Genomic DNA, 12,170 nt, shown 5'->3' with positions numbered 1-12,170 from the left:
CATAAAAAAAATACATGTAGTTTTCATGTAGCTCTCTTCGTAGAGCCATATTGTATTTACTCCATCAAGGTCATGGACTCGGTTACCATTTTGGCAAGTCACACTGAAAATGTGTACACTTGTTGCAATGTATAACTATCCAGACAGACGAGTAGGCCAAATTACATATGCATGATGACATACATAAAAGAGCTTGTTGACTTTCCAGTGCTGAGAACAATCGGGCAGCCATTTGATACTATGGATATAATATACCCTTAGTGAGAGACTTATGCAACTTCAGTCAGGGCTGCGATCAAAGATTTTCCATTGGCTTGCCACAAATCACTTAATGACTGAGAATGATTGATAATCTCACAAGGCATTCGGTGAGGGATAGAGGGCTTATCAGCACTCACTACGATCAAACATGCCCAGACAGTCTCAGTGTAGCTTAGGGTACTGCTATTATAGCAACAGTTCTACATTCAGTAAATGACATGACTACTTTTGTTTGAAATTTGATAATGCTTGTTATTTGTTGACAGGCAACCTTAAATTTTAATTTAAAATTAACAATGTGTTCAGCTGCAGCTTTCCTGAAACACAAATTATAGACATAAAACTGTGACTGGTAACATGTGAGAGCACCTTACAGACGTTATGCAAGTATTGATACTAAAAATGCGGGGCACAGGAATTGTGCATGTGAGCTGTCGTGTTTGGGTGGTCCGAGTTAACCTGTGACCTGATGTAGCCCAGCCTAACATCTACACAGATATGCACATATTGCAAGTATACAACTGCGCTGTCAATGTTAAATATAACCTCATATATTGTGGTTAAGTGGACAATGTGTGAACTGAACATCAAGCCAGGTAGTTCCCCTTTCTTTCCCTCAAACGTGCCCATTCAAACAGCTAAAGTTATGGCTATCTGGCTCTGATAGTATGGACCTATATATAGAAAGGCCCTGTGACTGAGCTGGCTCCAAGTGTCAAATTCCAGGCACACTCGTCTGTCCTGGCTGGATCAGCACCTGCTGCTAACTATAAACCCAACCACCCCCAGCACTGCACCCCAGGGTAGCTCACACTTGAAAGCCAATGCCCAACCAAACTCCAGTCTGGAGAAGAAAAAAGATACTGGTTAGATTCAGTAAGTGATTTCCCTGAGGGCCTGCTCAGAAGGGAGGGGCAGAAATAGAGATGGGAGCATTAGAGGAAGCAATGTGTCCGAGTGAGATGCCCCTCTTCGCATTTTCTATTCAAGTCTGATGCATAGCAATGCCTTTGACGTTCTGCGCTTGAAGCTGCTCAGTCCTGGATTCAGAGTTCTTGTAAACTCGGAGTGTGCTGTGGATTTTGAAAGCCAATTCATTGGATGAGGGGCAGATACTGCAACACAGAGGAACTCAATGCCCTTGGGAAAGCCTCATCATTGGTCAAAGGTACAGTACCAATCATTCTTTCTTCTCGACTTAAGCTGTGAGCAGCCTTTCTGTCTTTAATCAGTCCTACACTAAGGCAATAATGAAAGCTTAGATACGGGACATGTATTGGGCAGAGCTAATGCAAATATTTTCTGTTTCCATATGTCTATGAAAATAGATGATGATAATGATGATACCATAATAAATCTCAGTCTCAATAATTTAAAGTTTGCAATTTGTTCCAGTTCCTGGTACATATCTTAATATTTTCTATCTGTGAACTTAAAGTGAATCTTTATATCATCACTTGTGTTATTTCCAGGTTGCATGCTACTGCTTTTAAGGCAAAGTGCCAGAGTTATATTTATGTTTTGAGCCCTTTTTGAAGGTTGTAGGTATTTAGGAATAAAAGACAAATTTCCTGTTGGGAAGCTAACAAAATTGAAACAATGAAGCCCCTATGATTGTTATAGATACACGTTTGTTTGTCGCTGATCTTTATCAACTGTTAACCATGATATAAATGAATGAGATACACATCCTCTAGATGACCATATTTTATTTCCAGTCCAGGAACACAGCCCAGAGCAGACTAGAGGAGCAGACTGGACTGGCCACAGTGAGAATTTGGAGCTTGTGGACTAGCGATGGACAGCTGGACTCTCCAAGGGGACAGCTACTCCTTCCTGCGCAGTGCGCCCCACACCTTTTCCCTGTGCCATCGTGACGGCACCCCAAACCACGTTGAAATCTTTGACATCATCAACGTCCCTTCTCAGCGTAGCGCAATCTCTGAGACTACTTGCCTGTGTGATATTTTTGGAGACGACTGTGAGTCACCCTCTCATTCAAGCAGTCCTGCTGTTGGAGCTTTTGTCCCTTCTCAGAGGGAGGTGGGCGGGAGAGCTGCTGCATCACCCCTGGCAGATGATCTAAACGACTCCTCAGGCTCATACCACACCGCACAGGGCTCAAGTGAAGGAGAGGAGGGCTTTGAAGATTCAAGAGAAAGGCTTTATAGCCCCCTGTCACAGAGCACGTCTTCAGAGAAGGAGCAGGCAGAGGGAGAGGCTCTGAGCCCAGGACATCCAGACATCTTGGAGAACACTAGACCAAATTTAGAACCAAATAGGAAATCACCAGTAACAAGGCTTAGTATCACACCATCTGAAGTCCTCAACACTTGTGAGAGGACACCCTCTCCTGGACATAATAGCTCCTATAATATCAATCCAGAGGAAAGAGCATCACCATTGTCTTCCTCATCAGTTGAAAAAAGGCTTTCACCATCCTTATCTAATCTTGAAAAAACTCATCCAGAGCCTGAATCAGGGAAAATCACTCCTACTGTCAAACACAGACTTAACAGTCTTTCACTGCAATCATTATCTGCAAGTCCATCCTCTGAGTGTAACTGTGTCAGTGTAGTTTCCTCTGAATCAGTCCACACTGAGTCTTCACCAGAGTTCAGGATAGCACAAAACTCACCTGAGCCAAAGGGCAGCTACATTAACCAACAGAGCTGCCCCTCACCCGAACAATTCTCTCCAGATTGTACAGAACAAGTTTTTGAATCTAGTGCTGCCACTCTTTCAACTCCTCTATCTTCATCCAGTGCTTCAGAGTTGTCCCATTCAAGAGAAACATTGTCCTCTCCTGACCTGAAGAATAGGCCATATTCTCCTGATAGTCGAACCTCATCTCCCGCCTCTCACCGACAAGGGAGGGTCTCCTTGCCTGATCTTTTCAACAGCAGCTCCACTCCTGATATAGAAGAGTCTCCCTGCTCTCCTGGGCTGATTTCAGATCCTTCTGCTGCAAGAAGAGACACCTCAGTTACTCCAGAAAGCCAAAGCGCAAGGCTATCTGTTGAAACAGTTAGCACTGCTTCTACACCTGCCCCACGATACACACCTCCATCACCTGTCATTTCAATAGCAACATCCCCAGAGCTCATAGGGAGTAGCATCTCACCTGAATTGAGACACACAGTTCCATCACCTGCCAGGCTTGAGGCTGCCTCTCTGGCTAACACAGGGTCAAGACCCACTTCTCGTGGTTCCTCGTCTAAAATAAGACATCTTTCATCACCTTCTGAAATCAACACCCCAGTATCTTCGCCTGTAGTAAGTTATAGTTTATCTCCATCTCCTGGAGGTAGGAGCACTTGCTCTCCAATCGAGCACAGACATACTGCTCCCTCACCTGAAATCAGGATTACAGCATCATCACCTGAGCCTCACTTTGACTCTGCTTCTTCGAGACACTTCACTTCATCCCCTCATATCACAGGGATTTCTTACAGTGTTGTCCAGCCAGAGGACAGGGAAACTCCCCCTTTCCCTGAGCTGAATCGTCTGACTACTGAGTCTGATAGGGCACTTGTGTCCCCTGAATCGAAGAGCCCTACCCAAAGAAGAGACAGTGTACAGAGCACTATAGCAGGGTCTGCTGGTTCACCACGAGACTCGCCTCATATATCAGGCTTCACAAGCCCCACTCAGCAGCCTTCAGTGTCTGTGTTGCATCAACAGAAGTGCCAAACACCTTCACCACAGCCAAAGCATCACTCTCCTTCACCTGTACTAAGATACCAAACCCCTATATCTGACAGCAATCAAAGTCTCTCACTGCAACACCTCAGGAATAGAGATCCATCACCTGTTCCCCCTCCTCCTGAGCAGATTCCAACTGTAACCCTGTCCACAGGGTGCCTGCCACATCCTACTCCTCCTCTGAGGCATACACCTGACGTTGAGAGAGATTCCCCCACAGCTGATATTGTAGAAATACAGTACCCTGAGAATTTGGCTAAAGACATGTCATCCTCATTTGAATTAGATAGAGGAGACAAATCAATAACTGCTGAAATCCAAAGCAGTTCACCACTGGCTACAGACTGTTTACCTGTATTAACTTTGCCTATCTCAGCCGAGCAAAAGATAGAGACACCACTAAAATATCAAAGCATAGAGCAAGAAACTACACAAACAGAAGTAAACAGTGGACATAACTCAAGTTCATTCTCATTTTCAGAGGAAAAACAAAACCCTGGGCATAGTTTTTTTGAGAAAGAGGGCAGTTATAATAAGCCCATCAATAAGATTAAGTCTCCATCCCTGAATATTTCCGTGTCTAAGGACAGGAGTCCAACCATTTCCACTGTCCCTGGAGGTACATCTGACCCTCCTGTGCAAATCCCAGAAAACCCACATCCCCAGTTCACTACGTATGCCCAAACTTCTGAAACAAAATCTTTTTGTATCCCCGAGCACTCAGGAAGACTTCTGTCAACCCAAGCTACACGAGAACACAGAGAGAGATTGACTGAGGACATGGCCCACCATTCAAACAGAAGGCGGACTCCCTCTCCGCCACTTACGAGGTTTACACCTGTGCACATCATAGCCCCTGAGAAACCCTACAGGCAGTGGCAGAACAGAAGCCAAAGCCAAAGCCCCTCTCAGGTTGTAGCATCCTCACCAAGTGGTCATTTAAAAAAGGCAGTGACAAATAGGGAAAGTCCCAATGTTGTCCCTGTTGACAATAATAGCCAAGCCCACTGGGTCAGACCAGGAGGGCAACTGGAAATGGAGAGGGACATGCAGCTGGAGGAGGAGAGAGAGGTAGGCAAGGGGAGGCTGAGGAATAGGGAGATGGAAAGAGAGAGAAAGAGGGAGGAGCGGGTTCCTGAAAAGGGTGAGGGGTGGCAGGGGGACGGCAGTTACAGAGGGGAACAGGTTGAGCTGTCATTCAATGCCAGGAATAGAAAAGGGCCTGTAAGTCGCAGAGCAGCTCCCACAAACAGAGATAGCCGCCAGGGACTGCCAGCAGTGCATTCCTATCCAGAGAGCTCGCTTGCTCCCAGACAGCTTCAGCAACAACAGAGTCTTTTGAGACGTGTTTCACAACAAGACACCTGGGGTGGTGGTCCAAGCAGACGGCTTCAACCTCCTGCACACCAGAACAAGAACAGGGGTCGCGTGGCTGCGTCCAGACCCTGCCCTAGTTCCAGCTCCAGCATGGGAAGTGAGTTTGATGAAGAAGATCATGAGGTGAAGTGGTTTACAGACTTGGCTTTCCACAGCCTGTCAAGCCCTGAGGTAGATTACCTCGACGTGTACAATTCCAGCCACCATTCGTCCGCAAACATTTCTCAGCCATCTACCCAGGGAAGTCCTTCGGGGGTCAATTCTACATGGCAGGCCTATGCCGACTTCAGAGGTTTTGGTCCAAAAACGGACAGTGATGACTTCTCCTTCCAGCAATCATCTGCATGCTACTCAGATGGTCTAAATCCATCAAGGCGCTATGAGATGGGCAGCTTTGAGTGTGTAGATGTGGCTGTGGAAAGAGAGGACACCAGGAAGATGAGAAGAGGAGTGCCAAAGAGACAGATCCAGCTGAAGAGAAAGGACAATGCTGAAGGGAGGCAGGAAGAGAGTAGTGAAGATAGTAGTCCTGGGATACCAGTGATGATGGAAAGTCCATCTCCAAAGAGCCACCCCAGAGAGACATTTGTGAGACAGTACAGTACACCAGCAACAACGCAATCCTGCTACCTCCCTGAACCCAGCCCTCAGCCCGATCAAAGAAAATGCCAACTCCAGAAATCCGCCTCGCTGGATGAAACCTGTTCTAAAACCAAAATGGCCACTTGTCTCATTAAAAGTGTGTTGTCAAAGAAGATGCAAAGTGTGGATAAACAAACTGATGAGCAGACAGAAGAAATTAACCCTGCGTTTGAGGAAACCAGCCTGCTAACAGAAAGCGTAGGAGCGCCACGAAAAAGTTCTCCAAAACCTGACACACATTATCTGAGTTCCAGTCTCTCATCAGATTGTGGTTTTTCATCTGACGGTTTTCTCATGAGAGGAGATCCAAGCCCAAGGCATGATGTAAAACCATCAAAAAGCTTTGGAGTGAGGTCCAGTAACAGGCCAAGTTCATCCAGCAGCAGCAGAAGTGTCATTTTTTCCCAGACTGACAGTGAAGAGGCTGATTCCCAGAGCAGGAATGCAATCTCATTAAAATCTGAAATGAGATCAGAATACAAAATGCAATTTGACAGTGAACAGTCCACAACTTCAATACAACAAGCAGATGACATTAAAACATGGGGCGAAAGGGAGGCCTGTGACTCAGCGCATTCCTCTGCTGGGAACACAGGAGCTCCTTGTGCCACCGGAGGCAGTGGCACACAGGCCTGGATGACAAACAGAGACCAGGAATGTGAAAACAAAGAGACACATAAACAGCGACAGCAGAGTGGCAAGGGCGCCCACAAGTTAAAAACACAGGATATTACACTCCGAGCTGTGGAGAAAAAGAAAGCCTCTCTAAGTGTTCAACTCACACCTGAGGCAGAAAACAAACTTGAGTCTTCCTCACCGGAAATGACTGTCAGAGAAAAAAGTGAAAGAGTGGAGAACAGTGTGGATGAAATAACGGAGGGAGATGGAGAAAATGGCAACAGCAAAGTTAAGGCTCCCATTCACAAAGTTAGAGATGTGAGGCGGCTTGTGAAGAATACATATAATCTGTCTTTCAAGGCAACAAGTGCTGAAATGCGATCAGATGAAGAGACGGTGGAAATTTTTAATGGCAACAGGAGGGAAGAAATAAAGGAAGAAAGGAGGAAAGAAATCACTGAAGTGGAGGAACAGGAAGTAAGGCAAGAAATGAGGATGGGAGAGAAGAGGGAGGAAAGGGAAGAAGCGCACAGGGTGGAGAGGAAAGTAGAACAGAAAGAGGAGGTGAGAGAGTCAAAGCTGCCGACTGAATCACCGCCTCTGCAAAGTAAGGGAAAGCTTCAGTCTCATCCACAGCCCATACAAATAGAATACAAGGCTGTTTGCTGGAAAGAAAACAAAAATAAAATGTTGTGCAACAAGAAAGATTCAGAAAACCTATGTGATAAACCTCAGGCCTTCCAAGAGCTCGCCAGTGAGGTCAGCAGAGCGTCACAAAAGTCCTTGACTGCAGGAGACACAGCAATTTCCAAGTTGTCTCAGCATGATCTAAAAAAGGCAACAGAAAAACAAGAGTCTGTGACAGAAATTCAAGAGCCAGATAAAGAGGGAAAAGCTGTGGCAGTTAAAACAGACAGAAGACCTCCCATGCTCGGAAGCCTCCCCAGAGTACCCAGTAAGGAAAGAGAGGTGTCCACTGCTGTAGTGTTAATCAGGGATGGATCAAGCAAGACCAAGGCATCAGCATCGCCAGCACAGGAAGAGATCCCTGCCCCAGTCCCAGCTGCCTCAATCTCAGTGGGGCCTACTCCCCCCAACAGTACCACTAGCAGTAGTAGCCACTCAGTTTCCATGTTAATGAAAGAGAAAGGCTACCAAGCAGATATTGGAGCAGTGGTGGGTGATGGCCAAAATGGAGCTGCGGTCAAAGGTGCTCCCCGTAAACACGTGAACTGCCTGGAGATACCCCTCCAGACCACCATGCCTTCTGAGGCTGAACAAACTGAGTGTCCCAGAGAAAGGAAATTCTCTGCATCGTCTGCTACATCTGCTCCCTCAGCAGTATCTGAAAAAGTAGACACCCTTACAAAGACCCCAGTGGAAGTAGGAGTTTGCACCAAGCCCACAGTAAAAGACACAGTAAAGCAAAAAAGTACTCCTCCGTCAACAAATGCACAGGAGCAAACACCACCTCCCACCAAGCCGAGGGATTTAGGAGATTTTGAATCAGTGAAACGACTAGATCCAACTTTTCCCCCAAGATCCCCTGCAGTGAGGAGATTCAGGCCGCAACCTATTGAGGTTAAATCCCTGTCCAAAGACACACAGAAACAAGAGAAGCCTGCAAACTCCGCAGGAAGCAACAGGCCTCAAACTATTGAGGTTAAATCTATAGCAAAAAATTCCCAAAAGCCAGTTGTGCCTCCAAAACCAACCTGCAAATTTAAGCATGCAGATTTAGGAACAATGCCAAATGAAGCACAGAGACTTTCAGTAACAACATCAGCAGTGAAGCCACAAGGTGAGGAGAGGTGTCAGACAATTGTGGTTTCCTCGCCAACTATTTATAGAAAGATTTCCAATGAGTCTACATCAACATCAAATTATACCAGAAAGCTGGCTGTGTCTGCAGTGTCCAGCCTCAAACCTCCACCGAGCAAAACAACAGCAACAGCCATCTCCAATCTTTCCAACCAGTCAACAGCACCATCAGAGACAGAAGCCGCTAATGACCAAGGACAGCAGCAACAACCAGCTGCCTCACCTCAAAGCTCCAGATACTCACAAAGACCTACAACCTCAGCTCTAACATCGGGCATATCAACCACAGCTGCAGCTCCTCCAGCTCCTGACCCTGAAGCAAACCAAATGACTGAACCTCCCTCTGCTGGAGTCAACCAGCCAAGACAGCCAGCTGTTATGGGTCCAGCCAACCAACCACAAGATCCCAGTATGATGTGTCCTCATGAACAGGCTTTGTTGATAACTTCAAACACCATAAAACAACCCACTGCTGTTCCCACAACACAACTGCCAGGATACACACACCAGCAATGCCGCAGATCACTGTCCAGTGAGCGGCGCCAAAGGACCGATAACGCGTGTTTTTATGCCTCAGATGACCCTCCAAGCTACGATGAAAGGGAGAGTTTTAGTCCCCTTGTGCTCCCAGATCTGACCCCCAGGAGGTCAATTCACTATCAACCCTCCTACCGCCCTCCTCCTTGCTCCTGCACAGCTGGCTGCCCCTCCCACCCTGGTCACATACCTCCTCACCAGCACCGCAGCCCCAGTAACCTCACCCCCCCTGGCCCTCCACATTCTCCAGGCCAGGCACTGCCTTATCCAGTGGCTCAGCCACCACTTCGGCCCCACCAGTGCAGATCTGACACACAGCCAATTAGCTACCAGCGCAGTTCACCTAAATCGAGTACTCTTGGTCCAAGCCAGCCCCCAGCATTATACCAGCCTCTCCACCAGCCTCCTCCCTGCCCTCCCCATCCCTCACTCCTGCAGGCCTGTGCTGCAGACCGGCCATTACAGCCAGCTCAGCATATTGACCCTCGACGGCCTCCTCTACACAGATCCCCCCAGCAGCAGCCACCAGCCATGGCTGGTGCTCCTTACAACGATTCAGGTCACAGCCACTCTCCTGCTCTTGCTCCTATGGATCCCCAATACTTGAGTGGCCCTCAAAGCCTAGGGCCTTCCTATGCTTCTGAATATGGGGGAGACAGTTCGAGTTTGTACTCAGAGAGTAACTATGGACAGACACCTCGCAGAGTTCTCCTTGATCCTGAGACTGGGAAGTATTTTTATATTGAGGTGCCCCTACAGCCGCTGAGGAAAATGTTGTTCGACCCAGAGACCGGCCAATATGTGGAGGTACTGATCCCACAACAAGCGATGTCACAGTCAGGGCTATATCCTCCTTCAGCAGCTCCCTACCCATCTCTCCACAACCCCAATATGTATGCCCCTTCGCCACAGTACATGCCATATCCAGCTCCACCTCCCGCAGCACATCCCCAACATCAGCCCCAGCCACCTCGCTACCCTGAGGCGGCTACTGCAGCAACAATGCACCCGAGCGGGCCTGTGGTCAGCTACAGGAATCACTCTGGTCAGGGGTCTAAGCCAGAGCCCCAGAACAGTCCCCCAATGGACCAGAGCTACCTGGAGAGTATGTATTATGTCCCTATAGGGATGAATGCAAGCCCGAATACCACCCCACCAGACTATTACCACAAGCATCCCCCCAACCTTCCCCCAACAGGGGGGAAAAGGTCCTGAAATAGAGGTTAGAGACCGCCTTCCTGGAGCCTGTTGAGTTTTAAATACACCGTGTATAAAGGGGGTGTCTAATGTTAGCCTGTACTGTTATTTGAGTTTTCACATTGCAACTGAAGACAGCGATTCTTTAGTTGTTTATTTGCTGCTGCTGCTGCTTCTCTCTCACGCTGCTTTAATAGAAGGAGCTATATGATGCTTGAGTTTTTGACAACACAACAGAGAAAGCCTTTTCCATGAGGTGTTCGTAAAGTGAATTTCAATATGATCGTTTTAAACTTGTCATTTTTGATATTCGGTGATGATGTAACTGTAGCTTCACCAGTAATGCACAGGGACAAGAAATCAGTGGGTTTACAAATTTACTGATGTTTGTATTTTATTAAGAAATACCTACAAAAAACTTGAAAATACAGTTTTAAAAGAGCTTCATATTTATTTTACTATTGTTTTTCTCTAATACTGGATGAGTGAGTTTCTGCACATGATGTCTGCAATAATAATGCCAATAAAATGTCCCACATGTTACGTTGTTCATGCATTAATTTATTTTCCTATAGATTATTTCTACAGTTCACTGTCTCTCAGTTTATTTTCTGGCCAGGTCATTGACTGTAAGTTAAGGGTGAGATATTCTTGCAGTCAAGATTTCCAGCTAAGATATTCTTATATATTCTCTATATTCTATATATTCTTGATTGAATGTTATCACTTTCTTTAACTGCTGTTTACTGATGAAACTACTAACTGATTTTGAGAGTGCATCATTTGAAGAATAGACTTTTAATGCATCGTTTTCAGGAAGTGTGTTATAAAGTAGTAGTATAATGCAGTCTACTATAGGAAAAATAAAATTTAGGGAATAAGTGTAAAGATTTAAACTGACTGAAGCGTCACATTGAAAATGTGCACAGGCACCGTTTTGACTGTCTGTGTTGTTGTTGCACATGAAAGAAAAAATACTCTCAATGACACAAAATTTTGAAAAATGACAATGCAATGGTGCTTATACATTTTATGTTTTTTTAACAGTCCAAATATGTTGACTTTCATTAACACCCACGACCGGGAAACAGAGTTGCAGTTGAAGATGATTGAATGAATAATCATTAATATTAAAACTGTAATGCGGTAAATGTTGTCTCTGTTCCCTCGCTCACTTTAGAGGGTGCTGTAACAATATGTAACAGTTAACCATAATTCATAATCATTGCTAAGGATGTTTGGTATTGATTTGGAGGGTCTAGGTCATGTGGTGTGACAATTCCTGAGGAGAAATTACTCCTTCCCTATGATTTTTGGAAGACGGATATGGCACCAGAATTCAGGCCATAAGTTGCTCCCATTAGCACAACTCACTGTAATTTCACAGCAGCAGACTTTACCAGGTTGACCACTGGAGGGTGCCACAGACCACTACAGCAGGTCAGCAAGTCCCAGCCTCTAGGTATCAGCTAACCTTCACGTGATGAGGCCCAGTGAAACATAATATGGTGATTTTCTAATCAGAAACTGGCCCTGTAAACTGCGAGCAGAGCCCAATTTGTTAGTCCAGTGGAACGAAAATGGCCTCCTATCACTTTGATGTGGATGGCAGTAAAATTAATGAGAGGTCTGACCAATTGCTCAGGGGCGTAAGTGTGTGTGTGTGTGTGTGTCTGTGTGTGTGTCTGTGTGTATGTTAGTGGGCAAAATAAGCTTCCATCTGTGAGAGCAGCTCAAAACCTCAACAGTGTGTTCATTCACATCTGGAGGAGATATCACCCTGCAGCAGCTGGAAAGAAGTGTATACTCTGTATGTATTACCAGTGTGCTCTAAAGCAAACGTCCACATCCACAACTCTTTGTCACCAGTTTTGTGTATTGATACACTAGTGTCTGTTGCGAAGCAATCACACTCGACCTGTGTAATTATGACCAGTCATAATAACCAGAAAGAAGGTGTCCACCAAGTTTATCAGTAAAAATGGAGTCATTGCACAGCAACGGCATATAAC

General features: G+C 46.0%; 1 protein-coding gene across 1 annotated transcript; it reads left to right on the top strand.

The window, feature by feature from the left end:
- The first annotated feature begins 1,099 nt into the window (after nucleotides 1–1,099).
- LOC115050298 (serine/arginine repetitive matrix protein 2) lies at nucleotides 1,100–10,676 on the top strand. The gene is made up of 2 exons (XM_029513137.1): nucleotides 1,100–1,429; nucleotides 1,980–10,676. Exon 2 carries the CDS (start codon nucleotides 2,059–2,061, stop codon nucleotides 10,174–10,176), a length of 8,118 nt encoding a protein of 2,705 aa, XP_029368997.1. The 5' UTR covers nucleotides 1,100–1,429; nucleotides 1,980–2,058; the 3' UTR covers nucleotides 10,177–10,676.
- Nucleotides 10,677–12,170: the final 1,494 nt, after the last annotated feature.

The sequence above is a fragment of the Echeneis naucrates genome, chromosome 10, assembly GCF_900963305.1.
Source record: "Echeneis naucrates chromosome 10, fEcheNa1.1, whole genome shotgun sequence".
NCBI classification, from domain to species: Eukaryota; Metazoa; Chordata; class Actinopteri; order Carangiformes; family Echeneidae; genus Echeneis; species Echeneis naucrates.
This window is presented reverse-complemented; position numbering and strand designations above follow the sequence as displayed.